This window comes from Ostrea edulis, chromosome 10 (assembly GCF_947568905.1).
Source record: "Ostrea edulis chromosome 10, xbOstEdul1.1, whole genome shotgun sequence".
In the NCBI taxonomy this organism is placed as follows: Eukaryota; Metazoa; Mollusca; class Bivalvia; order Ostreida; family Ostreidae; genus Ostrea; species Ostrea edulis.
This window is the reverse complement of record NC_079173.1, coordinates 38,577,386-38,604,519: the sequence shown is the minus strand read 5'-3', so window position 1 is coordinate 38,604,519 and position 27,134 is coordinate 38,577,386. Positions and strand designations below refer to the sequence as shown.

The following is a 27,134-nucleotide window of genomic DNA, read 5'->3' as shown; positions in this document are numbered from 1 at the left end:
GCGAGCTGTGTACACTTTTCAGCAACTCTGTAATATCTCTGGTGTTTATAAACCACATGTACTATCTTGATAGCGACCTCAAAGCACTGCGAGCTGTAATCATAGCAAACTATTTTGGACTGTCACGCTGGTGTTTGTGAACCAACTGAGTTAAAATTATGTATGTAGGTTATATCGGAACAAGTACATAGGTTTCATTTATTTGCTTGTTTGTTTTTTTCACTTACTTATTTAGAGAGGGGGAGGGGGCAGCGCAATTAGTTTAAAGACCGAGAAAATGAGCACGCCTTCGAATTTATCTGGCCTGTGAACCCTTGTCAATCAGGAGATATTGAGCTTCACACTGGATGCTAGAAATTGATGGACATTTAGTTACTAGTATTTGTGTATACCTTATCTATCTTATCTGGCGATCGAGTCGTCCGTGCAATCTTTTGATGCTTACCGCGTAATCCAACTGGAGAGGGAAATTTCATGTAGAGATAGTCATACAATAACAGAAGTAAATTTTGCATACAATTACATCAATTATAATGGAATATAATAGGTTATGCTTAGGAATGGGTACAGTTGATAATAATTATTGTGGATTGTTAGAATATAATTTACACGGACATCGATGTTATGCTAAACATATTAATTTTGAGTAAATACATCGTATGATAATGAACTTTTGCTTACACTCAGTTGAATGCCGCTGTAATGGCTCTTTCTTGCGTATAATGGTTGGAATGGGGATGCAGAGGAAGAGCGAATTCTTCGTCTGGACCAGTTATCGAAGGAACTGTCGGACAATCCGAATGTCCTTACTGTTTTTGTAGGTCATGCGTTATGGACGAGTCACACAGACACCATCGTCGGATACTGGGTATCTGACGGAGACTGTCAAATTTAGAATAAAAAATAATCCGCGTAAGTTTTCAAAAATATTGAGAAATAACTAGGAAAGGTTGGTGTTTCTCGAGGTTTTCAAGAGTGTCTAAACGGCGGCTAACAGGTGTAATCCAACATAATCTGAGACTACCAACAAATCTGCGGTGTACAAGACCTAACAACCCCATGTTCAGCAGATTGACCTTACAACAAAAAGCAAAACGATTTATTGCCATTATCCGACATTCAGCAGAATGGCCTTACAACAAAAAGCAAAACGATTTATTGTCATTATCGGATATTCAGCAGAATAACCTTACAACAGAAAGCTAAACGATTTATTGCCATTATCCGACATTCTGCAGAATGGCTTTACAACAAAAAGCAACACGATTTATTGCCATTGTCAGACATTCAGCAGAATGACCTTACAATAAAAATTCTTGACACGCATTTGATTGAAAAGGAATACTAAAAAAAATATGCGATCTTTAGAAGTTTAATTTTAGGGAATGGGGTGGATTAGAGGTCAGAGAGGAGAATGTAAGGGCATGTCGGTATTAATTGTTGCGAATGACGAGCGCCCGTGTATGTACAAAAATGAGTCAGTTTGAGTTAATGAGTCCACACACATACATTCAATTTAGCATCATCAATTTCGGGCAAAAAACAAATCCCCCACTTTGTGATTGAAAAGAAAACGATACCATACTTCAACGTACATGTGTGTATAAATATCAGTTGAGATTGATTTGACAAAGATTTTACGCCTATACCCATCGTTGTCTCTCAATACAAAGATGTAAGTGTTTTTATCGTATATTTTTGCATTTGACTAAAAAATAATACATTCTTTGAAAAGTTTACCTACATTTCAATATAGTTTTGCCTACCTCAACGATAGACCAATATTAAACGATCTAAATGCAATTCTTGGTCTCATTAATGATAATAGTAATACATTTTGTAGTTATATAAATTATGGGATCATTGCTTCGGGTCGATATAGTTCCGATAAAGTGAATGACTTTTTGTGGGCGTTTGTTTATCACTTACATCCCAAACGACGGAGCTCGTAAAGTTTGAAGCCATACATGAATACCTGTTAATTTTGGATATCACTACAGTGCTAATTACTAGAGTGTTTTTCACATGTATTGTGCATTAAGAATTAATATCATGTATCATTAGTCAGAATCTAATAAGTCACAATCTAATAATATCCCGAGAAGACGCATCAATATTCATGATATTTCATGAAAAGGTCAAGCATTCTAAATGTTATAGAATATGATTCGAAGTAAGCATTATCCCCTCTTTTTCCATGTACACATGTCAACATATCTGTACATCTAATACTGTACACAATATACACAGAAAAATTGTTTTTGTTTGTGTATGATTTTTGTGTGAACTGATGTGGAATCTGTGATCATGTCATATGAAATATACATTTAGTTATCTTACAAAGATGCACTATGCCTTATTTAGACTGAGCATATTCAAAACTGTAGAAAATGCAGTTTCCTGATTCTGGAATATTTTATTATCTTTCCATTGATTAAACGACTCATTATCACACCTGTATTTTTCAGACATTTGGTAATATTTCCACATTTGGTAATCAAAAGATGAAAATCTTCAAAATCATGATTTTCAGTTTTAGACACATTTAACATCCCATTCAATGGGATAGAAGAATATGAGTTACCGTATCTATATTGGATTCCCAACCTTCAGAAAAAACCTTTACAAACAAAGATACATTACTGGATGGGGCAAACTTTGTACAAAGTCCCTATCTTTGCTTCTTATGAAAATATTAACAACTGTAAAATAAAACAAAATCAAACATACTGTGTCACAACATATGTCATAAATACTGTACATCAAAAATGTATTGAAAAACATTTTAAGATTTCTTTTAGATTTGAAATCGCAAAAGCTTTTCTGAAACCCACAACATCAAACTGCATGGCTTTTCAATATTTTACACAACAACTCATCACGATAAATCAAAGACTAGACTTGGAGACATTATGGAGACATTTTTCAGCAAAAATTGAAAAACGAAATATTCGTATCTAGTGATCAGTAATGCAAAATATTACTTTGTTAGCCATCACTCTTATACCAGGCACAGATACCCTAAAGTTGAAATAAAACAAAGCATGTTGGAGTTCCTTGTCGATGATATCTCCCTAGCCTCCGATGATCAGGTTTTCCAACAGTCTGCTGAAATTTATATGGGTACGGATTTTGTTCCGTTTTTAGATGACCTGTTTTCATATTCTTAAAAAGCATAGTTCAATCAAAGGTTTCTGCATGAGAAGAAAAAAATTCTTCCTGCTGACTTCAACTTAATATCTACACATATCAATGACGTCTTATTGATTGAAAATACTAATTTTCATTTATATATCGATTGATATATCCCTGTGAATTTGAACAAAAAAGATATCACAGATTCCACATCTGCTTCGCATTTAGATACTTTATTGGAAAAAGTTATTAACAGCAAACTAACAATTCGAGTTTATTTCAAGTGGGATTAGTTTAGCTTCGCCATCGTTAGTTTCCGATATTTATGTAGCAGTGGTGCATTTATCGTCTAGTGTTGAGTAAATAATCCTTTTATAGTTGAGATAAGATCGTTAATTATAACTCATTCGTTCATCTTTCGACATTGGGTCATAATTTCGAGTAAATTTGCCTAAAAAGTATTACAAATCGTACAATTTTTTGATTTAGAATCATAGTTTGGAAACCTAATCTGAGTCAATAATAAATGCCAAACCAAATTGTCAGTCAGCAGAAAAAGTTTTGATGTATTCCATCATTTGGGATACATAGATAACATAACACTATAATAATAGAATATTGCTGCATAGATGCAGGAAGGCGATGAGGAAGAACCTGAAAATATCCCATTTACCATTACGTTGATGTATTCGTTAATCATGAACACCTGCGTTCAGGGGGAAAATCCAACTATACAATTAATTTTAAAAAAAATATTTCGAGTTGACTGTGTTATGTTTAATTAACATATGAAAAATAATATTATCGTTAGAAATTAAATAAACCATCGTTGGTGTATCTAATTCTTGTGTTTAACCATAGTTAGTGCAAATACCATTCTCTAGAATATTGAATCAGTTTACATAGTAATGTATATCATGATTGTAGCGTGACCAATTAAGGCTAATCAGGATTTGTTTTTTATTATTCGGATGAGTGAGTAACAATCAAAGAACAACGTTACCGAATTAATTCTTTGATGCATTTAGGAACTTAAAAGCACCATAAATATGTCTATGTGGATACACATCATTTCTATAACAAATGATATTAATGAGAGTAAATGTAGGAAAGGTTTTTTGTTTTGTAAACATTTTTGATATATTTACGTCATCATCACAATGGCATAAAAGTCTATTTCATATTAGCATACACCTGTAGATGACTAATTTGAAATACAGTCATTAAATACCCCATGAATCATAATAGTGCAGGAGCCATTTTAAGAGTCATTCATGACATATTTGACATCATAATAAGTCATGCTTTGTGATATCTTAGATACCAGAAAGATGAAATTGCGAATATTCCGAACAGTGATCAATGAACAATTAGAACACAGTAGAGAGTTTAGCAACCATGTGCTCCTAGATAAACAAACGGTGGGATGAGGTGGCTAGGAGGACTAAACATCCCCTTTCGACCGATCACACCCACCGTGAGCCTTATATCTTGATCAGGTAAAAGAATGTATCCGTAGTCAAACTTAGTGTCCCAAGAACGCTCTAAGTATCGGTATGAAACACGTCAGACAGCACTTAATCCAATGTCATGTTGTTTTGGCAAATCAGATAGCTACAATGACCATATTCTTTGCAAAATGTTGATTTTAAACGAGACTGTGGGAACCCCTGCACCATCACCTTGTTTGTCAGTAGCTTGCTTCGATTGTAAAATGACTATAAGTCAGGACAAGCTCTTTTGTATCGAATCACTAGAGAGATATATAAACCATATGCCGGTGACAATGGAATATTGCTACACCAATCTGGGAAATTAATAATGAAGAATTTGAGACAATCCCGTTAGTCATAAAACTGAGTTCTTAGTTCGCCTTTTATATCTACTTTCAATAAATATACATGAATATGAAGCAGAAGTGGACGACTGTGTTGTCTTTTAATTTGAGTTCAGTGGGATATATCCAGTCTACATATGATTGAAAACTATTATTGTTGATCAATAATAGGTCGTCGATACATGTAAATGTCGAATTGAAGGTCACAGCAAGAGGTTCTTTCTTATCACGCAGAAGATGTTAAATAAATCCTGCTTTAAACATCTCATGCAAATATAAACTTAAGAGAAGGGTAAAGACTAACCTCTGGAAATACCAGAGATGGGATTCAACGTTTTGAATATTAGCATTGGAAATTTAAAAGAAAAACATTTAAGATAAAAAGATACTCATTTATATATAGCAACACACATAACATCCACTTCTTGGTGAGTTTAAGTAAAACTGAAAAATGAATAAAGAACCAATCTTACGTATTTTGATATCTGTCTGAAATATTTATCTACATAATGTTGTAAATTATGTTACGAATAAACGGTGAAAATAACAAACAGTGATTAATCGTATGACTCCTATATTTCTTCCATCATACTAGGCTTCATCAATGCAAAATAGCATGACACCCCTTCGGTGAATTACATGTGTAGACAGACTTAATGTGCTTCCTGAATTGAATTTGATACATAGTCAGTTTATGACGTTCTTTTTTGTGATTACATTGTATGAACGGTTTGAATTGATTTATAAGCTGCAAAATGCATTTTTGAAATCTGACCTCGTGCTGATCAAGTAAAACCTGGGGACATATCTTTTGTCGAAATGACTACATATTCTGAGAACCGTGGATAGACCATTTCTTAAGGCAGAAAATGATTTGTTGAAAATGCTATCAAAATAGTATAATGTTGTGTACACCAATTGATTTATAAACTGCAAAATGCATTTTTGAAATCTGACCTCGTGCTGATCAAGTAAAATCTGGGGACGTATCTTTTTATCGAAATGACTACATATTTTGAGAACCGTGGATAAACCATTTCTTAATGCAGAAAATGATTTGTTGAAAATGCTATCAAAATAGTATAATGTTGTGTACACCAATCCTTTCACACTTTCCGTGAGCCCTATATCCTGATCAGGTAAACGGAGTTATCCACAGTCGAAATCAGTGTGCCAAGAACGGCTTAACAATCGGTATGAAACACGTCAGACAGCAAATGACATAATGCGAGGTTGTACTGACGAAGTAGATCGTTATAACGACCATAGAATCTGCGAAATTCTGACTTCAATCGAGACTGTTGAAATCCTTGTACCATCAACTAAGAATTAACATGTATATACCCATTTTCATTGCTAGATGTTCAGATGTAAGAAGAATATTTCAAAGAAACACATCAATTTTACAATTTTAACCCAAAATGAAGTCCCCTTTGGAGAGGGGTCGGGGTCAATGAAACTTACAATTTCCAGTCTCCTTCAACTACATATATTATATAACAGACGCCGCAAGCCGACCAATAGTACTGCGTCACCCGAGTGATTCAAGTGGCCCCAAAAAATCAAAATTCTCCATTGTTTTAAAAAAGTATTTGTTATTTTTAAATGTTACAGTCAAAACACTTCACGTCAGTACAATACAGCACAACACAGCATATACATTGATTAGTTCATATGAACACGCCCCCCTAGTTAGGTTATCTCAAGAGTATAAGTATATGGCGCAGATCTAAGAAGTCTGATTTTAATTAGGTCGATTGTCCAGTTTGACCCTTGACCCTGTGACCTCAAAATAAATAAGGGTCATTTACTCTTCTTTGAAATGGGGATAACAGTTTGGTATGATTGCATATATGACAATTAAACATTAAACATATATCTAAATCATTCATTGGTATCATCTATATAAGTCTTAATTAAGTGCAATGTCCAATTTCCTGTAAAAGTGTTCATTTGCAGTTACCTTGTTTCCATTTTCATTCTAAATCATATCTGGAGAGACCAATTAATTTGTTGAATTTTTAAACCTTTCATATTCATTGATAACTGACTCACTAGCCTTGATTTTCATGGGATCTAAACGAATAAGTATCAAACCAGACCGAGTTCTGACTCTACTAAGAGCTACATAAGCCATTCTATAATCAAATACTGCACTCTTCTGGTCTACAACTGCTGAGTCCAATGATGTGCCTTGTACCTTATGTACAGTACATGCCTATGGTAAAATCAAAGGAAACTGTGATCTAATAACATGATGCCCCGTATAAATAAACTCGCATTCAATGCGCTGAATAGGGACAGGTGTTTGAACTGTGTTTTTACCATTACATATGACTCATCCAGTTGTAGGGTTGTCAAATTGTACATCGATATTGGATGGAATGCTCCCTATAAATTCAATATCTGTTACAATGCCCATTACGCCATTCACTAATCCCTGATCAGTATTGATATTTCTTGTCAACATCACTCTAGAATTAATTGAAATCATCAAATCTCTTTCCAAACCACCAGCAAGATTATCATCAAGCGGTATCATGTTCATGGGAACATGCACATATGCATTTTGTTCAGATGATGAAAAATGATGTTCAGCAGGAATAACAAATGTTCTGTTGCATAATTTACTCAGTTGTTCTTTGTTATATATTTCAACCTGCTTTCTAGTTGAAAAGATGTGCAAATCTTCAGAACAGTTCACTTGTGTGTTATATACTAATCTTGTTTTAAGTTGCCAATTATCTTCATCACTTGGATAACATATCCTAACACGATTTAACAAAGCAGAATATGAATGATCATTTTTCTGTCGCACGTTTTCCGTTAAAAATATAGAATCAAAAACTTGCCAAGTAACACATTTGCAAAACAAAAGCTACCTTTTACTGGTCTAAGTTGAAAAAAATCACCAGTTACAATAACATTGCAACCCCCAAAGACATTTCTCTGATAGTCGCCGGCTTATAAATGAAAACATTTCACTGCTCACCATACTGATTTCATCAATAACAATTGTATGCACATTTTTTTTAATTCTTGTCGTAACTTTGATATACTATAACTAGATAATGAGCCATGCTGAAGAAAACTGAAATTCTAAATACAGAATGCAAAGTACGCCCATTAATGCTATTAGATGCAGATCCTATACGTGCACATACCACCACAGGATTAGAATTTGGAACCTTCGCGCAGTAGTGCTGAATGTAAGATAATAGAACTTTTGTTATATATGTTTTTCCAACACCAGCTCCACCCGTAAGGAACAGGTGAAATGGACAATTTTGGAAATTCAAATCTACAAGAAGCTTTTTATAATGTTGTACAATATTTTGTATGGCTGAGTTTGTAATTTTGTAACAAAATATTTCAGTTCTTCATCCTCAATATCTGGAAGACATTATTTAATTGTACAATATATATATGATACTAGACTAAGTACAGTTTCCTTGGTTATTTCATTTGGAACACCATCAATCAACACAAACATGTGTATATGTGGGCTCCCTCTAGTTTGAAATTCTACTCTTGCAAACTAATCTTGTACTGTACCAAGCGGCTGTTCTGATAAAACAAAATTTTTCATCAAAGCATTGAATCTCTTTTCAAAATGCATATATGTTAATAGTGGATCTTGTCTCATATTATCCATGAAATTGCTAAGAAGTATGGCAGATTCGTAATTCACATTCTTTAACAACATAACTAATTCATTCCAATGAAGATTATTAGCAGATAAAGTCATAAAAAGAGTTGGGGACCTAGAAATTTAAACGTTGCTAAAAGATTGTATAATTGGTGTCTAAAGTATGCTACTGAACCTCTGATATTTTTTTGTACTAAGTAAGTCATATTGTTTCTAAAATAACCATGTCTTTCATAAAGTCTTTGTCTGAAATACATTGTACGTAGAATCTTCATTTGTCGAGGAAATTTAAAACAATTTACTCCTCGAGGAAAGAGCCTGGGAAATGCCATCTCCTCTCCTGATTCTGGTTCATATACATTCACAAGTCCTTCTTTAATCTTAGGAACTTCTATACACCCTTTATTTATAAACTCTTCTATACTAGGAATTGGATTAGTCTTATTTACAGGGGTTGCAGTAAATTATTCTGCTTCAAGAACTTCATTTTGACTGTACAAATTGTGAAATCCTCCATCATGATCAGATTCAAATAAATCTACTGAAATATTAGCATAAAGTGTTATTTGCTTTTAACCAGTTCAAAGCGTCTACAAGTTTTTATGGATATGCGAAATATTTTCATTCATCGTCAGCGGCATGACTTTCATGCAATTATTTTACACTCATTAAATTTACATCTCTAGTACTTTGAGGCAACTGACCAGCTACGATTTGGACGTTGCAAGGCAAATTAGGTATGAGACCTTTCTCATCATACTGTCCGCCAAGCAAAATTAATAGACTAATGAACAGTGAAATGTATCAAAACTTGCGTAAATTGGAATCTTGTTTAATTTGCAGGTCATGTAAATTGACAGTTTGCCTCAAATGGTGTATCTGATTTTAAAATAAAAACCTCTCACAACATACCCAATAAAAGTTTGTAGATTGTCTTATTTCTTCTTCAAACTTTTTAACATGATTTGAATCATTTAAATAATCAATATTTTGATAGTTAATACCACTACTACTTTCAACAAAGCAACAATCATATATTAATGTCGGGGAACAATCCTCATCTAAAGGGAAAAAAAGTTTTCAAACTCAATACATGAAATTTCTTTGTTTGCATCGTGTAATACATTATAGTCTGAGAAATGTAGTTTGTTATTTTTCTTCTTTCGACATGATTTCTGACCATTGTTTATAGTTTTGCAATAGTTGTGAAATGAAAGATTGTATGCTTTATTATTTTGCTCAGGTGACAATTTTTTTTCTTTTTCTTTTCTGTTTAGGGTTTTTGATTTTTTCCTTTCCACAATTCTCAGTTTTACTAAAGTTTTCTTGCTTTGGGTTTTTGGTCTAGTGTGAAGGTTGATCCCTTGACCTGTTGTTAATGGAAAACCGTCCAAAGCAAACGGGTGTTATTTCAAACTGATAACCATCATAAACATTTATTGTGTATCTAATAAATTCTTCCATGGATTCAAATATCAACAACACAGCATTGCCATTTGGACTAGACAGACTATATCGATCCCTTTGGTGCAAATAAAACAAATGTACAACATCATTCAAATTGTTATAGTATATAGCTACAATACTATCACGAAATGTAACGAGGTGAAAAGACGATATCTCCTGTGCTTCTAAAATTGCCCTCTTCTACCGTCAACTACATATTGTGAACTAGCAGACACATAATACCTGTCAAAAAATATTCAACTTCACCATAATCACGATTCCAGTTCTGCAAAGTATGAGGTAAATCTCTGTGCAACAAATATCCACCAGACCCACCATTATTTTGTATATAAGAATATACATCAGTCCCATTTCTCAGAATGAAATCACGTTCCTCGCTACGCAAATTTGATATATTCGGCATATGCTGCATAAAACAATTAAAGCTACAAGCGCAATTGCAGTACATTGTACACCATTATATGGCCTGAATATGTTGCATCCTTAATGCATATTAGCTGACACACTCCTTACCATTTTGACGCCTCGTGCGAAATCTTCAGCATGAACGCAGGAAAACCGAGGGTAAACAACGAAAATAGATGACCATTCCTGTAATTATAATATATATTTATATATATAAATCTGCACCACACTTTGACTGTATTTTTTAATAACTATGAATGAGAAATTTGATGATCAAGACCTCTGTATAATTTTAAAGAAAATACTTTCCGTCTGTTTTCTTAATTGCACAAATTAAACACGGTCGAATTAATTTTTAACGTCAACTGTCACTCGTACTTTATCTGCTGCATCTTGAGCGTCTAGACGCCTACCGGATTACAGACGGAATCTACCGAGATTGATCAAATTCTTTTGTTTATCATTCAAGATTTTTTTCTTCTTAAAAACAAATATTAATACGTATATTCCCCAAATTTAACATACATAATAATAAAAATAAATAAATAATAATAGTAATAATAATAAAAGCATGCACTATTATATCACGAACAGCTCCGCAGCAAATCATGTGAGGTTTTTAAACTTATATCATATAATGGGCCCATGACAACTCACTTGTAATGCAATCATTAATCATCTCAGGAATATTGATAGTGCAGGTACTGTCGTATGCGCCATTAGTAGTGTGTCTGGTATCTCAAAAAGTCATACTTTGTGATAAGTTAGCATACATGAAGAGGTTAAGATAACAAACTGTGATTAATGAACAAGTGAGGATAATAAACAGTGGTGACTATTATAGAAGGGTAAACACGGACTCTGGTAATGCCGCAAGTTCGTTTTGAGTATTATCACTGGAACAAGAAACTATGTAAACCATGTTAAATAAAAACATTCATGATTAGCATTGTAAATAATCATCTCCATGGTGGAATGGACTAACTTCTTGATACCTGTTTAAAAATATTTATCTGCCTCTGCAAAGGAATTATAAACAACTTCAAATTAAATGTTTATCTGCCTATGCAAACGAATTATAAACAACTACAATTTGAATGTGTGTAATTCTGTCAAAATAGCTATTTATTCCTCGAATATTTGATAGGCCTCCTGTCACCAAAAGCAATGATGAAAATACTATCGAAATAGTGTGAAGTTAAATACATTTTTTTATAGTATGAAATAACGTCGGTATATATAAATCGATACTCCCTTTTTAATATCGGATGAAATATTGAAGCAAGTTTGCAAATAATGCAATATATACAACCAGTACATATCTTTTAATTTAAAATTATAGCAGTGTAGGGTCTTTAAGTCAATGCAAAATTATAAACCAATGTGAGCATATGTAGAACATGCCCTTGCGTATGGAATCAGATGTAAGACCCAGGCGATAATGGAACATTGCTACATAGTTATGGGAAGTTGAGGATGTAAAATACATCCCATTTGAAATTGTTGATCTGTTTGTTTATCATTAACTTCTGTGTTCTGTAAAGATATAAATGCAAATATAAAGCAAATATGGAAGATTCTGAGGTTTTCTTATTTCGAGTTGACTGAATATCTTGTAATCAACACACACACACACACACACACACACACACACACACACACACACACACACACACACACACATATATATATATATATATATATATATATAAACCTATATTTAGTGCAAATGTCATGCTATTGTATATTGGAAAAGTTTACACAATAAATGTATGCCATTATTGTAGTGTATATCAACTGCACTAAAGTTATCTTTTTGGTTCAGGTTGTTAAAGTACAAAAATATCGTAATATTATCAAATAGAATAATTGATATGTTCAAGAAGATACGGATATTCTAATCATCTAAACTTGTCAATTAGTTGAATACCAATTGGATCATGATGATCAGAGTATTTGTAAAAACTTCATCATTTTCAATCGTTATTGATTTTTAACGCCACTCTTTCAATGAAATACAATCTGTTTCAGATCCCCTACACTCATATTTTACTCCTCTGAAATACAATCGTTATTTATCTCATGAAGCATAATACTGTAGGTGCTGTATGACATCACGCTAAGTGACTGTTTGATAGTTCTGTTTAGATGAAAAGGTGGAGATACTGAGCATTGGTCAATGAAAAATGAACAAATGAACAGTAGTCAATCTCACAAGTCCCATAAACAATATAAGATTAAGAGAAATCAATTGCAAACTCTGGAAATATCCGAATCAAAATCCAACGTTTTCAATATTAACTCCAAATCATTCCGTTCGCAGAATATTTGATAAACCATCATATTTTGAGGTAAAGTATAAATTGCTAGTCCCCTTTCAACATTGCATCATATTTGTATCGAAATGCGGATAAAAAACATGTCATCCGTACATTTTAGTTCAAAAACTTCTTTTGAATCTGTGCGAAATTACAAATCAAATTGATCATCAACAAAACATGTGCTGTCCATTGAATCATTTGGGACGTATAGACACCAAGGCAAGATGATAATGGATTAATGTTATATAGATATAGGAAGCTGACGATAGAGAGCTTGAAATCATCCCATTTGCAATAAAGTTGATCTCATAACTCCTATAAGGTCACACCGAAGTCAACTTATTGGCATCACACCGGTAATTCTCCAATTAAAAAATATCCTCATCCCCCTTATTTTTCTCACTTCATTTTTGTACCCCTGATTCTGTGTATTTTGTACAAATAACCAATTATCTACAAAGGAACTATTTGATGTTAATAGTTGAAGTTGCATCCTGAGATGCACTTTCTTGCAATTTACACACATGTGAAAAACACGTGTGTTCAAGGTTAGTCTTATTGACAGATAAAGCAACCTCAGAAAATTCCACGTAGGGTGATATGTTTCCGGTGTCAGCAGATGAGACTGGTAACATAGGATATTTCCGACTACGTTATTTCAAATCAACTAAGCAAAATGATTGTACTTTTTTACTTTTATATTATTAATAGTAAAACTAATTGCCGGTGTGATACTTTGAAATACGTTGTAAAATTCACAATTTCCGTTTTCTCTATCATTTCCTTTTCCTTGTCTCATTATCGTTAGTGGATATGAAAACACGAAGTTTGGGAAATAAAACTTGGTATCCTTCCATACAGAAACACTACGAAATGCCCGATATGAATTTGAATTTCATCTATACATATACGAGGAACGTTTGTTTGCCGTATAGGAAATCGTAAAATAATTTTATGTACATATATCCGTGTAACACACATCAGCGATTTCAACACTTAGCACATTCCAAAAAACATATGAACATTTCAAGCAACTTTTACAATACGCATATTGCATAATAACCCTTATTCTCTTCCCTTGAGCGTATACTCTATGAATTATTAGTTTTAAAATTCCTAGCTTAAATCAATATAATTTAGGAAATTCTACTTATGTGTTCAGTTTAGAGATTTCATTCTGCATGTAATTTCAGGTTCCAGAATTTTATTTAGACAATCTCATGGTACATGCTCGCCTGGGTCACTAATAGACTCTAAAGTGCCTCCCTAACACTGAATATTTCAAACAATTCGTTTTACGTACCATGATATCTCTGGTACGATTTACGACGAACCCTTCCCTTGCAGTATACCACTACTCTGGCTACATCTTCTTTAGAACCAATATTTAGACAATATTTTACCTTCAATTTCTTGTAATGAACATTTGGATATGTGATTTCTGTTTCATTTGTGTACACATCTAATTCTTAGAACGCAAAATTGTCCATCAATATTTTAGTCATTTCTTTGCTTTAACCAATATTTGATTTTCTAAAATATATTACCTCCTGCTTTGAATACCGAAACAATAAGTGCAACTCCTGACTAATTACGTGGTTATCATCTGAACCACTAATCACCTATGAGCATCACCTCTGTTTGATATACCACGTGTATTTGATTGGATCAGCTGGGATATCTATTTGACGAGATATACATTCCATTATAGTACCGAAAATTTAGTATTTTTATGAAATTGAAGATTCCATTCGCATGAAATTTGAAATACTGTAACTACCAATTAAACATTTTCTGTCAATTCAATAAAGATTAATAACTGATAGAAATATTATATGTCATCATTGTGCTTTCTAATGAAACCGTTTTTTAAGGAAATATCATGATTTTATACAAAGTTGGATCATTTACGACTGTGGTATTATCAAAACAATTTTTAAATATAATTTGGATTGAAGTTTGTTCTTTGATGGGAATATATAAGGGATCTCATTACTGGTAAGATACCTATTTCCTGACCAGGGAAACGGAGCAATCCGTATTCAAAATCGGTTTTAAAGAATGGTCTAACAATTGTTATGAAACAGGTTAGACCGCACTTAGCTCAATGACATATTGCATTTGCAAAGTAGATCATAATAAGGACCGTAGAATTTGCGAAATGCTGACTTTAAACTAGACGTCTGAAAAATATGTAACGTCCACATCTGTGTCAGTAGCCTGTCTTGATTTCAAAACTCATAATGCGCAGAATAAACGCTTGTACATCAAATCAGTCGAAGCACAAAACATCATATATAGGTGAGAATATTATACTGCAACATAGATATAGAAACCTCACTGTGTAAAACTGTCATAAAACTGAGTTGTTATTTTGTAGTTAACATCTATGTTCAATTGAACATCTAAGTACGAAGTAGATATATAAGACGCTATGGTTTCTTTCATTTGAGAATCCACTGGGATATATCGAATCGAAATATGATTGTTAACATATCAAACGTTGTAGATATATATATTTGGCGACATGAAGGCCACAGGAAGACTTTTTTATGTAGAAAGTTTTGACCAATATTTAATACAATTTGTGTCTATGGGAATCCGAACAGAAAATGTTTTAAGAAGAACTTCAGAGTATTTGTGGGAATTAGAATGATGTTCAACAAAGTATCATGTCCTCACATATTGAATAAATTGAGAAATATACAGATCTTGTAAGTATATCTGTGTGGACACTGTGTATTTGTTTTCCAGAGAACAATGTTAATGAGATTAATTGTACGAAACTATCTACTTGAAACCGTTTTTTATTCTAACATCGCCCTGTGAATACTGCGGAACCTATATCATATTCGAATACACTAATGAATTACTCTTTGTTATTCGTCTCAGGAATAGTTATAGTGTATGCATTAGTCCATTGATTACAATATCTGACATAATAAGTCATAGTGCGTGATAGCTTAGTTTAGATTTGGGAGAGGGTCTATATAGGATTTGCCTGTTGCCCAATCCTATATAGTTTCTCAATAAAATATGTTTAAATCAAATAGCTTAGTTTAGATGAAGAGGTCAATATACCGAACTGTAAGCAATGAACAAGTGAACAGTGATCAATTCTGTAAACCCCATAACATACAAAACTTACAGAACGGTAATTACAGATCTCTGGAAATACCAGAGATGGGATCCAATGTTTAAAAAAAAATAGCCCTGGACTCAACAGATGCGCATTAACATTTAGCATCGTAGATGTAATCATGTTCTTAATAGCATTGAGTAAAGCCGACAAACGAATACAGAACCGGACTTATATACCTATATACACGTTTAAAATATGCATGAACTGTGAAGATAACGAACAGTGATCAATCTCATTTATCAATAAGTTATATAAAAATAATGTTATGAATGCCTGGTCTAAGTCACCATACGATTTACAAATACGGAAGCATATGATATCCCTTCCGTGAATAAACGTTTAAACAAAGTTGGCGAGTTTTCTGATTTTTATATTGAGAATTGTCGGCTTCTAACTTTTTTCTGTTGAAAACGCATCCCTATAACAGACAACGGTGATTTTAACAATTACATTGTAACACATTTCAAAAGACGTACGAACATTTCAAGTTAATTTTATAATACGTATTTTGCACAATAAATCTCATCATCTTGCCTTGATCCACCTGTAGATGGACTTTCAATGACCTTTATTAGTATCATGTATACTCTATGAATTTTTAGTTCAAACGTTCTAGTGTGAATTAACATAATTGGGCAAATTCGAATAAATGTGTTCGGTTTAGAAAGTCTATTCTGCATGCAATACTAGGTGCTAGAGTTGGATTTCAACAATCTTATGGTAAATGCTTGGCAAGGTCACTCATGAACTCTGAATCGCTTACTTAACACGGACGATTTCAAACTATTCGTGTATACGGCCCACAGCGCAAAACAATATTGTTAGTACGATTTATGACAGTCTCCTCCGTAGCATGATTTCACTACCCTGACAGTTTTTTGCCGTCTGGACAAACATTCTGTGTCCTGTCCTACATATCAATTTTATCACTAGATGTACAAAGCCGAAAGCGCTAACAGTGAAATGTTATTCGAGTTTTGTGTTTCTTGACTTTTATTATTGGATGTATTTACTGTATCAAATACCTAATTCTTTATTTACAAACTATATACATATATATATATATATATATATATATATATATATATATATATATATATATATTGATCGCAACCTCAAAGCACTGGGAGCTGTAATCATAACGAACATTTATTGACTGTCACTCTTGTGTTTGTGAACCGATTGAACTAACATGGTGTATGTAGGTTATATGGGGCTATGCAAATAGGTTTTAGTTATTTGTTTGTTTACTTGTTTATTTACCTATTTAGAGAGAGGGGGCAGTACAATGAGTTAAACCAAAAATATTGAGAAATAATGAGAAAGGGTTGGTGTTTCTCGAGGTTTCCAAGAGTTTCCAAACGGCGGCTAACATAATCTGAGGTTATTAACAGACAACTAACAACCATTTTAAATTTTTTTTCTCGTGTATTCTTGTATTTGCCTCACAAACAATACATTCTTTGAACAGTTTACGTGCTGTTCAATATAGTAACTAGTTGTGTCTGCCTCAACGATATACCAATATTAAACGATTTAAATGCAATCCTTGGTCTCTTTAATAATAATAGTAATACATTTTGTACTTAGATGAATTATGGGATCATTGTTTTGGGTCGATTTAGTTCCGATAAAGCGAGTGACTTTGTGTGGGCGTTTGTTAACCACATGCATCCCAAACGAACGAGCTCGTAAAGTTTTAAGCCATGCATTAATACCTGTAATTTTTGGATATCACTACAGTGCTAATTACTAGAGTGTATTTTTCCCATGTATTGTACATTAAGAATTAACACCATGTATTATTAGTCACAATCTAATAAGTCACAATGTAATAATATCCCGCGAAGACGCATCGATATTCATGATATTTCATGAAAAGATCAAGCATTCTAAATATCATAGAATATGATTCGAAATAAGCATCCTCCCCTCTTTTTTCCATGTACACATGTCAACGTATCTGTACGTATAATACTGTACACAGGGGAAACTGCTTTTTGTTTGTGTATGATTTGTGTGTAAACTGATGTGAAAACTATGATCATGTCTTATGAAATATACAGTCAGTTGTTTTACAAAGATGTACTATGCCTTATTTAGACTGAACATATTCAAAACTGTAGACAATGCAGTTTTCCGATTCTGGAATATTCTATTATCTTTCCATTGATTAAACGACTCATTATCAAACCTGTATTTTACACACGTTTGGTATTAATTCCACATTTGGTAATCAATAGATGAAAATCTTCAAAATCATGATTTTTCAGTTTTAAACACATTTAACATCCCATTCAACTGGATAGAAGAATATGAATTGTCGTCCCTATACTGGATTCCTAACCTTCACAAAAACCTTTACAAACAACGATACTTTACTAGATGGGACAGACTTTCTACAAAGCCCCTATATTTGCTTCTTATGAAACTATTGACAACTGTAAAATAAAAAACAAACAAACATACTGTGCCACAATATAGGTCATAAATAGTGTATATCAAACATGTATCTATAAAAGGTTTTAAGATTTCTTTTAGATTTGAAATCGCAAAAGCTTTTCTGAAACCCACAACATCAAACCGTCTGATTTTTCAACACTATACACAACCACTCATCACGATAAATCAAATACTGGACTTGGATACATTATGGATGGTTACTTATTCAGCAAAAAATGAAAAACGAAATATTCATATCTAGTGATCAGTCATCCAGAATATTACTTTGTTAGCCATCACTCTTATACAACGCACGAATACCCTACTGTTGAAATAAAAAAAACATGTTGGAGTTCCTTGTCGATTATGACTCCCTGGTTCTGATGATCAGGTTTTCCAACAGTCTGCTAAAATTTTGATGGGCACGGATTGTGTTCCGTTTTTACATGACCTGTTTTCGTATTCTTACGAAGCATATTTCAATCCAAGGTTTCAGCATGACACGAAAAAAATCTTCCTGTTGACTTCAACTCAACATCTACACATATCAATGGCGTTTTATTGACTGAAAATAATCATTGGGTCAAGGCCTCTGCTGGTGGACTGCTAGTCCCCGAGGGTCTCTACAGCCCAGTAGCTAAGTACTTCGTTACTAGCTTGGAAATACGGATGTATATTTAATTGCTGTTATAAAATTTAGATATTCATTTCAAAATTAAGGATTATCTCCCTCATGCATTGCTCTTATCCTTAGACAAATTTGACTCCAGTTTTTTGGCACGCTGTTTTTGGCTATAATAGCTCTAAAACTTCATTGTTATTTCGGATTTCCAACATTTCGGTTGAGCATCACTGAAGCTACATTATTTGTCGAAATCTGCATCTGGTGCATCAAAATTGGTACCGTATAAGTTTTGTATTTTCATTGATGTAAGGTGAATATAACGAACAGTGATCAATCTCATAACTCCTATAAGCATTACGAAATAGATAGTTGAGCAAACACTAACCCCTTGACACAACAGAGGTGGGATCAGGTGCCTAGGAGGAGTAAGCATCCCCTGTTGACCGGTCACATCCACTGTGAGCCTTATATCCTGATCAAGTAAACGGAATTTTCCGCAGTCAAAATCAGTGTACCAAGAACGGCTTAACAATCGGTATAAAACACGTCAGACAGCATTTGACCCAATGCGAGGTTGTATTGACGAACTAGATCGTTATAACGACCATAGAATTTGCGAAATGCTGACTTCAATCGAGACTGTTGAAATCCCTGTACCATCAACTTGTTTGTCAGTAGCTTACCTCGATTTAAAAACGGGCTATACGCAGAACAAGCTCTTGCATATCGAATCAGTTGAGATATATAAGCACCATATGCAGGCGATAATGGAATATTGCTACATAAATATGGGAAGTTGACGATGGATAAGCTGAAATCATCCCGTTTGTCATACAGTTGAGTTGTCAGTTTGCCGTTAATGTTTACTTTCAATAAAATAGCTAAGTATGAAGCAGAAGTTGACGACTCTGTGGTGTCCTTTATTTCCAGCTCACTGGATATATTCGATATATCCCTGTGAATTTGAAAAAAAGATATCACAAATTCCACATCTGCTTTGCATTTCGATACTTCATTGAAAAAAGGTTATTAACAGCAAACTAACAATTCTAGTTGATGACAAATGGGATTAGTTTAGCTTCTCCATCGTTAGTTTCCGATGTTTGTGTAGCAATGGTGCATACATCGTCTAATGTTAGGTAAACAATTCTTTTATATTTGAGATAAGATTGCAAATCATAAGTCAGTAGTTCATCTTTCGGCATTGGGTCATAATTTCAAGCAAATTTACCTAAAATGTATTAGAAATCGTACAATTGTTTGATTTAGAATCATAGTTTGAAAACCTAATTCGAGTCAATAATAAATGTCAAACCAAATTGTCAATCAGCCGAAAAAGTTGTGATGTATTCAATCAATTGGGATACATAAATAACATGACAATATAATAATAGAACATTGCTGCATAGATGCAGGAAGGCGATGAGAAAGAACCTGAATATATCCCATTTACCATTACGTTGATGTATTCGTTTACCATGCACACCTGTGATCGGGGGAAAATACAACTATACAATTAATTTGGGGGGAAAAGTGTTTCAAGTTGACTGGGTTTTCTCTAATTAACATATGAATGATTTACAATTATTGCTGTTTTTGAGGTCAATACGATGATTTAGACAGCCCTCCGGACTCGGAGAATATCGTACTTCGAAGATGGCTAAATCATCGTATTGACCTCAAAAACAGCAATAATTGTTTTATTATATGATTAAATGATTAAAAAACAAACCTCGCCATTTTTCTATTGTCCATATACGTCTGTTGAAATCTGTGAGAAACGCAGAATTTCATTGGATGACAAAAATAAGCATAATCGATCGCGTCAAATTGGAAATTCCCGACCTATTTTTGGTCCTATGTGGAAAAAATAATTCCTTATGTTCACCTGGAAGGTCACGTGCAGGTAATCATAAGTTAGTATGGTGTCTGCATTGTTGGATCTCAATCAAGTAGAGAGCTAATTATAATTCAATCATATAATAAAAACTATTATCGTTAGAAAATAAATAAACCATCGTTGGTGTATCTAATTATTGTGTTTAACCATAGTTATTGCAAATACTATTCTCTGGAATATTGAATCAGTTTACATAGTAATGTATTTCATGATTGTAGCGTTGATCAATTAAGGCTAATCAGGATTTTTTTTAATGATTCAGATGCGTGAGTTACAATCAAAGAACAGCGTTACCGAATTAATGTTTTGATACATTTGAAACTTAGAAGCACCATAAATAAATCTATGTGGATCCAAATTATTTCTATAGCAAATGATGTTAATGAGAGTAAGTGTAGGAAAGGTTGCTTTTTTTTGTAAACATTTTTGATATTTTACGACATCATGGCAATGGCATAAAAATCTATTTCAGGCTAGCATACACCGGTAGATGACTAATTTGAAATACAGTCATTAAATACCTCATGAATCATAATAGTGCAGGTGCTGTTTAAGAGTCATTGATGGTATATTTGACATCACAATATATCATGCTTTGTGATACCTTAGATACCTGGAAGATGAGAATGAGAAGATTCCAAACAGTGATCAATGAGGAATTGAAAATAATGAACAATGGTAAATCTTATGAAAGGTGAACAAAGCGAATAGTGACCAATCTGATAACTCCTATAATCAGTACACAATAGATAGTTTAGCAAACACGTGACCCTAGATATACAAACGGTGGGATAAGGTGCCAAGGAGGAGCAAACACTCCCTGTCGACCGATCACACCCACCATAAGCCTTATATCTTGATCAAGTAAACGAATGTATCCGTAGTCAAACTTAGTGAGCCAAGAACACTCTAACGATCGGTATGAAACACGTCAGAGAGCACTTAACCCAATGCCATGTTGTGTTTGCAAACCAGATCGCTACAATGATCATATAATTTGCTAAATGTTGACTTTAAATGAGACTGTGGAACCCCTGCATCTTCACCTTGTTTTTCAGTAGCCTGCTTCGACTTAAAAATGACCAGAAGTCAGGACAAACTCTGGTGTATCGACTTACTGGAGAGATATATACACCATATGTAGTTGACAATGAAATAATGCTACATAAATCTATGAGGTTGACAGTGAAGAACCTGAAACAATCCCGTTTGTCATAAAATTCAGGTGTTAGTTCGCCGTTTATATTTACTTTCAATAAATGCAAGGTGAAGATAACGAACAGTGATCAATCTCATAACTCCTACAAGCAATACAAATTAGATAGTTGGGCAAACACGGACCCCTGGACACACCAGAGGTGGGATCAGGTGCCTAGGAGGAGTAAGCATCCCCCGCCGACGACCGCTAGATATAGATAAATATGAAGCAGAAGTGAACGACTGTGTTGTCTTTTATTTTGAGTTCAGTGGGATATGCCCAGTATATATATATATATATATATATATATATATACAAAGCACTAAAATGACCAACGACACGAACAACGAGATTGTCAAATTTTTGGGACGACCCGTCCCTTCTTCAGGACAAACGAAAACAATTACATAATGCGGTCAATATCAACAGAGCATAATAACAAAAACTACATATAAATACATCTATCACTACAACTACACTAATCTACAAACGCATTTACAACGCAGACTACATGTTTTTGGTCTTCAGGCTTGCCAATCAATGTTAAAAGTGGAGCGAATTAGGACATGCCTTATTTGTCCAAAGAGCTGATCCACAATGTCCGAAAAGAAAAAAACAATAAACTTAATTAATGTAATTTTTGTTAGTTCGCCGTTTATATTTACTTTCAATAAATATAGATAAATATGAAGCAGATATGCCCAGTATATATATATATATATATATATATATATATATATATATATATATATATATATATATCAGAATGTAAACTATTATTGTAATTAAATGACAGGTCGTTGATACATCTAAATGTTGACTCGAAGGTCACAGCAAGATGTTCTTTCTTCTCACATAGAAGATTTTGAATAAATCCTGCTTTAAACATCCCATGCAAATATAAAGTCCATCTGCCTATACCAAAGAATTATCAACAACTACAAATTAAATGAATAGTTATCTGCCAATGCAAAGATTGTCATTAAGTTGATGTGTTTGTATACAATTAATATCTCCGTTCTGTAAATAAAAGATACTGAAATATAAAACAAATATGATAACTGCTGTGATCTTCTTATTTCCAGTTGACTTAATACTGTCCAATCAATATATCAGAATAATACATCTTTAATGAATTACATGTATAGACCAATTAACGCACTTCCTTAATTGTATTTTATGACCCCTGGGTCGAGACCTCTGCTCGTTAACTGTTAGTCCCCGAGGGTCTCTACAGTCCAGTAGCTAATTACTTTATTACTAGCTTCAGAATACTGATGTATATGTAATTGCTGTTATAAAATTTATAAATTCATTTCAAAATTAAGGATCATCTAATTCAAGCATCCTTAAACGAATTTGACCCCACTTTTTGGCACACTGTTTCCCCTGTAATAGCTCTAAAACTTCATTGTTATTTCGGATTTCAAACATTTCGGTTAAACAGTACTGAAGATACATTATTTGTCGAAATGCGCATGTGGTGCATCAAAATTTATACTGTATAAGTTTAACATTTAATACGTAGACAGATCATGACGTTCTTATTTGTGATGAAATATTATGAACAGTTTTATTTGAATTATAAACTGCAACTAACATTTTTCAAATCTAACCACGTGTTGACCAAGTAACGCCTTGGAGACATACGTTCTGTCAAAATTACCAAAAGCACAAAATGCAACGATGAAAATGCTATCAAAATAATATAATGTTGCGTACCACTATCCTTTCACAGTTAGATATAAAATTCAAATTAAATATAAGCCTTTCTAACATGGGAACATATTTGAAGCACACGTTCATATAAATTCTGAACATCCTTTTCATCATTCCAAAGTTTAGCTTGGAAACTTGTTGTGAATCAGTGCGTAATCAGAAAGCTAATTGATCATAAGCAGAAAATGCAGTTTTGCATTTAATCATTTGGGACCTATAGTTCAAAGACATAAATATGATAACCAGATGATAATGGATTATCGCTACATAGATATACGAAGAGGATATAGAACCTACAATTATCCCACTTGCCATCAAGTTGATGTGTTCGTATACCTTTGACGTCTGTGTTCTGTAAAGAAAAAAATCGAAATATAAAACTACTGTGGGAAATGTTATGGTGTTCTTATTTTGATTTGACTGGATACTTTCTAACATAAGATTGATAATTTTTGTTAGAAAATAAATGAACTGTTGTTGATGAATCTTATTCTCGTGTTTAAAGCCATATATATTGTAAATACCAAATTCTTGCATTTTGAGTTTACGGAATTATATATTTCACCATTGTAACGTTGATCAACTAAGCTTAATTGGGAAATATTTATGATTCAGATCCCTGGGTTGGAATAAAATAACAACGTTACCGATTGGAATATTTGATGCACTGACGAGTCTACAAAAATTGTAAGTATATCTATAAAAATGCCAATAATTTGTACAAGTCATTAATGTTAATAAAAGGAATTGTTCGAAACGTGTATGAATATGAAAATATACCACCCTGTCAATGACAGTTTTTTTTCAGATCCTCATACAATACTACACAAGAAACTATTTGTGTAAGCACCACATTTATGGGCCGATTTGTTTTTTATAATATTGTTCAAGTACATCCCGTAAGTTGTTTGTGATAGAGTACCAACAACATGCAGTTTTTAAATGAAAAGGGAATAACTAATGGTGTATAGGTGATAAAAGGAAAAGCGATATTTCCGATTCAAGAAGTTATTATTGGAATATTTGACATCCCAGATTCACTATGCCCGTATTAATGAGTGATCTCACCAATATTTGAAAATGAAATCACTCATTCAAAAGACAATTTGGTAATACTAAACAAAGAGGTGAAATGTGAATTACAACAAGAGATGTTTGTAAAACACATATGTCTCCCATGGTGCTTGTAAAAACACATCATTTAACTGATAGTAGTATCAATTCAAAATATTGAGCAGACATCTTACTATGTCAAGATTGATTGATTGAATATTGCTTAACGTCTCTAAAGAATATTTCACTCATATGGGGGCTGCACAGTGTAGGCCTATTCTCGGCGCTTATGGCCATTGAGCAGGGAGGGATCTTTATCGTGCCACACCTGCTGTGACACGGGACTTCGGGTTTTATGGTATCGTCCGAAGGACCACCCCATTTAGTCGCCTCTTACGACAAGCAAAGGTTACTAGGGATCTATTTTAACCTAGAACCCCACGGGATTACTATGTCGAGAGCACAGGCACCTGAAGTATGAATATTACCACATCCCCTTTTTTGATAATTTTTGTTTGGTGGCAATACTTTCTCTGAATTGTGTAAATTCCCAGTCTATCTAATTCCTCTTTCAATACATGTAATCGTTTCACGCTTTTTGTAAGCTTTAGAGATTGGCCTTCTACCGGTATTTTTTTTATAGCGGTAGAAGGTCAATCTCTAAAGCTTACAAAAAGCGTGACACGATTACATAAATTGAAAGGTAGTTTATATACTGGGAATTTACACATCTGAAAGAAATTATTACCACCAAAAAATTATCAAAAGGGGGGTGTAGTAATATCCATACTTCAGGTGCCTGTGTGGTCAGGAGTAAAATGACCATATGACCTAAAAATCAACAGGGGTCATCTACTCTTTATGCTGTACCAGTGTACCAAGTTTGGTGTCAATCAAGCAAATATGTTTTTAGAATATAGGAGACAATGTATCACTATGCCCAGTTCAACCATTGACCATATTAGATCAATCAATAGGGGTCATCTTCTCCTGAAGACATACCAGTTTACTAAATTTGTTGTGTTGTCAAGCAAAGGGTTCTCAAATATTGAGTGGACAGTATATTACTATGTCCAGTTTAACCCTTGACCTCAAAATCAATAGGGGTCATCTCCTGAAGATGTACCAAGTTTGACGTCTGTCAAGCAGAAGGTTCTCAAGATAGTGAACATACAGTATATTCCATTGTCCAGTTTGACCTTGACCTTTGGCCTCAAAATCAATAGGGGTCATCTTCTCTTATGTACCAGTCTACCAAGTTTGATGTCTGTCAAGCAAAGGGTTCTCAAGATATTCAGCAAATAGTATATCCCTATGTCCATAGTTGATCGATCCTTGGACCTGAAAAACAATAGGAATTCTCTTCTACTCATAACCAACCAAGATATGACATATCATTATGATGAAGTGAATGGTTCTCAAGATATTGAGCGGACAACATATAGTCTACCAACCGACCGACTGGTGCAAAGCAATATACCTCGCTTCTTTGAAGGGAGTGGGGGTCATACGTATCGTATGAAAAATTTTTAAAATGATTTTTGGACAGTTGAAAAAGTATACATATAAAATTATTGACCAACAGTAAAAACAGTTGGACAGACAACATGACTACTACAAATGCTATACATGAAAAACATTATCAAGATATTTTTGTCAACACAGTGTGTGCTAGTTTGGTGGATCTGAATGACAAAATCTTATTGATGTGAAAAATGTCATTTATCAATGTAAATGACAGATAATATGCAATGGTAAATACAACCAATAATAAACAAGATATACATGATGAAACATCACAATCAACATACATTTAGTATGCACAATTATATGGCCCACCAAAGATGGGGATCTTAACACCCCCTATATCAAAAATTAACTAGCTTCAACATCATCTTCAAGTTTCATCGATCAACTGCCAACTAGAATATTAGCATATCTACCCTCCCCCCCCCCCCCCCCCCCAATTAACAAAGTATGCATCAGGGTGGGAGGTGGGGAAATTTTGTTTACTCTGGACTTGTCCAGCCATTAATTTAAGAAATTTCTAGAATGCACCAATATGCGCCCTCTATATGCAAAGTTGCGTAACTCAACAATCAAAATTACCTCCCCTTGCGCTAAACATGAACAGTAGAAGAGAGATAACTCTAATAAGATAGACAAGCCTACAGTTTGCCAAAAATTAGTTTATTTCATAAACTCTATTTTTTTTTATTATCACAAACCCTATCAAATAAT

At 33.6% G+C, this 27,134-nt stretch overlaps 1 protein-coding gene across 21 annotated transcripts in view; it reads left to right on the top strand.

The window, feature by feature from the left end:
• Window positions 1–27,134, top strand: part of LOC125666012 (leucine-rich repeat-containing protein 15-like) — a 304,143-nt gene that overhangs the window by 22,642 nt on the left and 254,367 nt on the right. For all 21 annotated transcript variants that reach the window (XM_056151253.1, XM_056151256.1, XM_056151251.1 and 18 more), the window contains exon 3: window positions 24,456–24,527. In XM_056151253.1, the coding sequence (XP_056007228.1) occupies window positions 24,456–24,527 (72 nt within the window). The remainder of the gene's footprint in view (window positions 1–24,455; window positions 24,528–27,134) is intronic.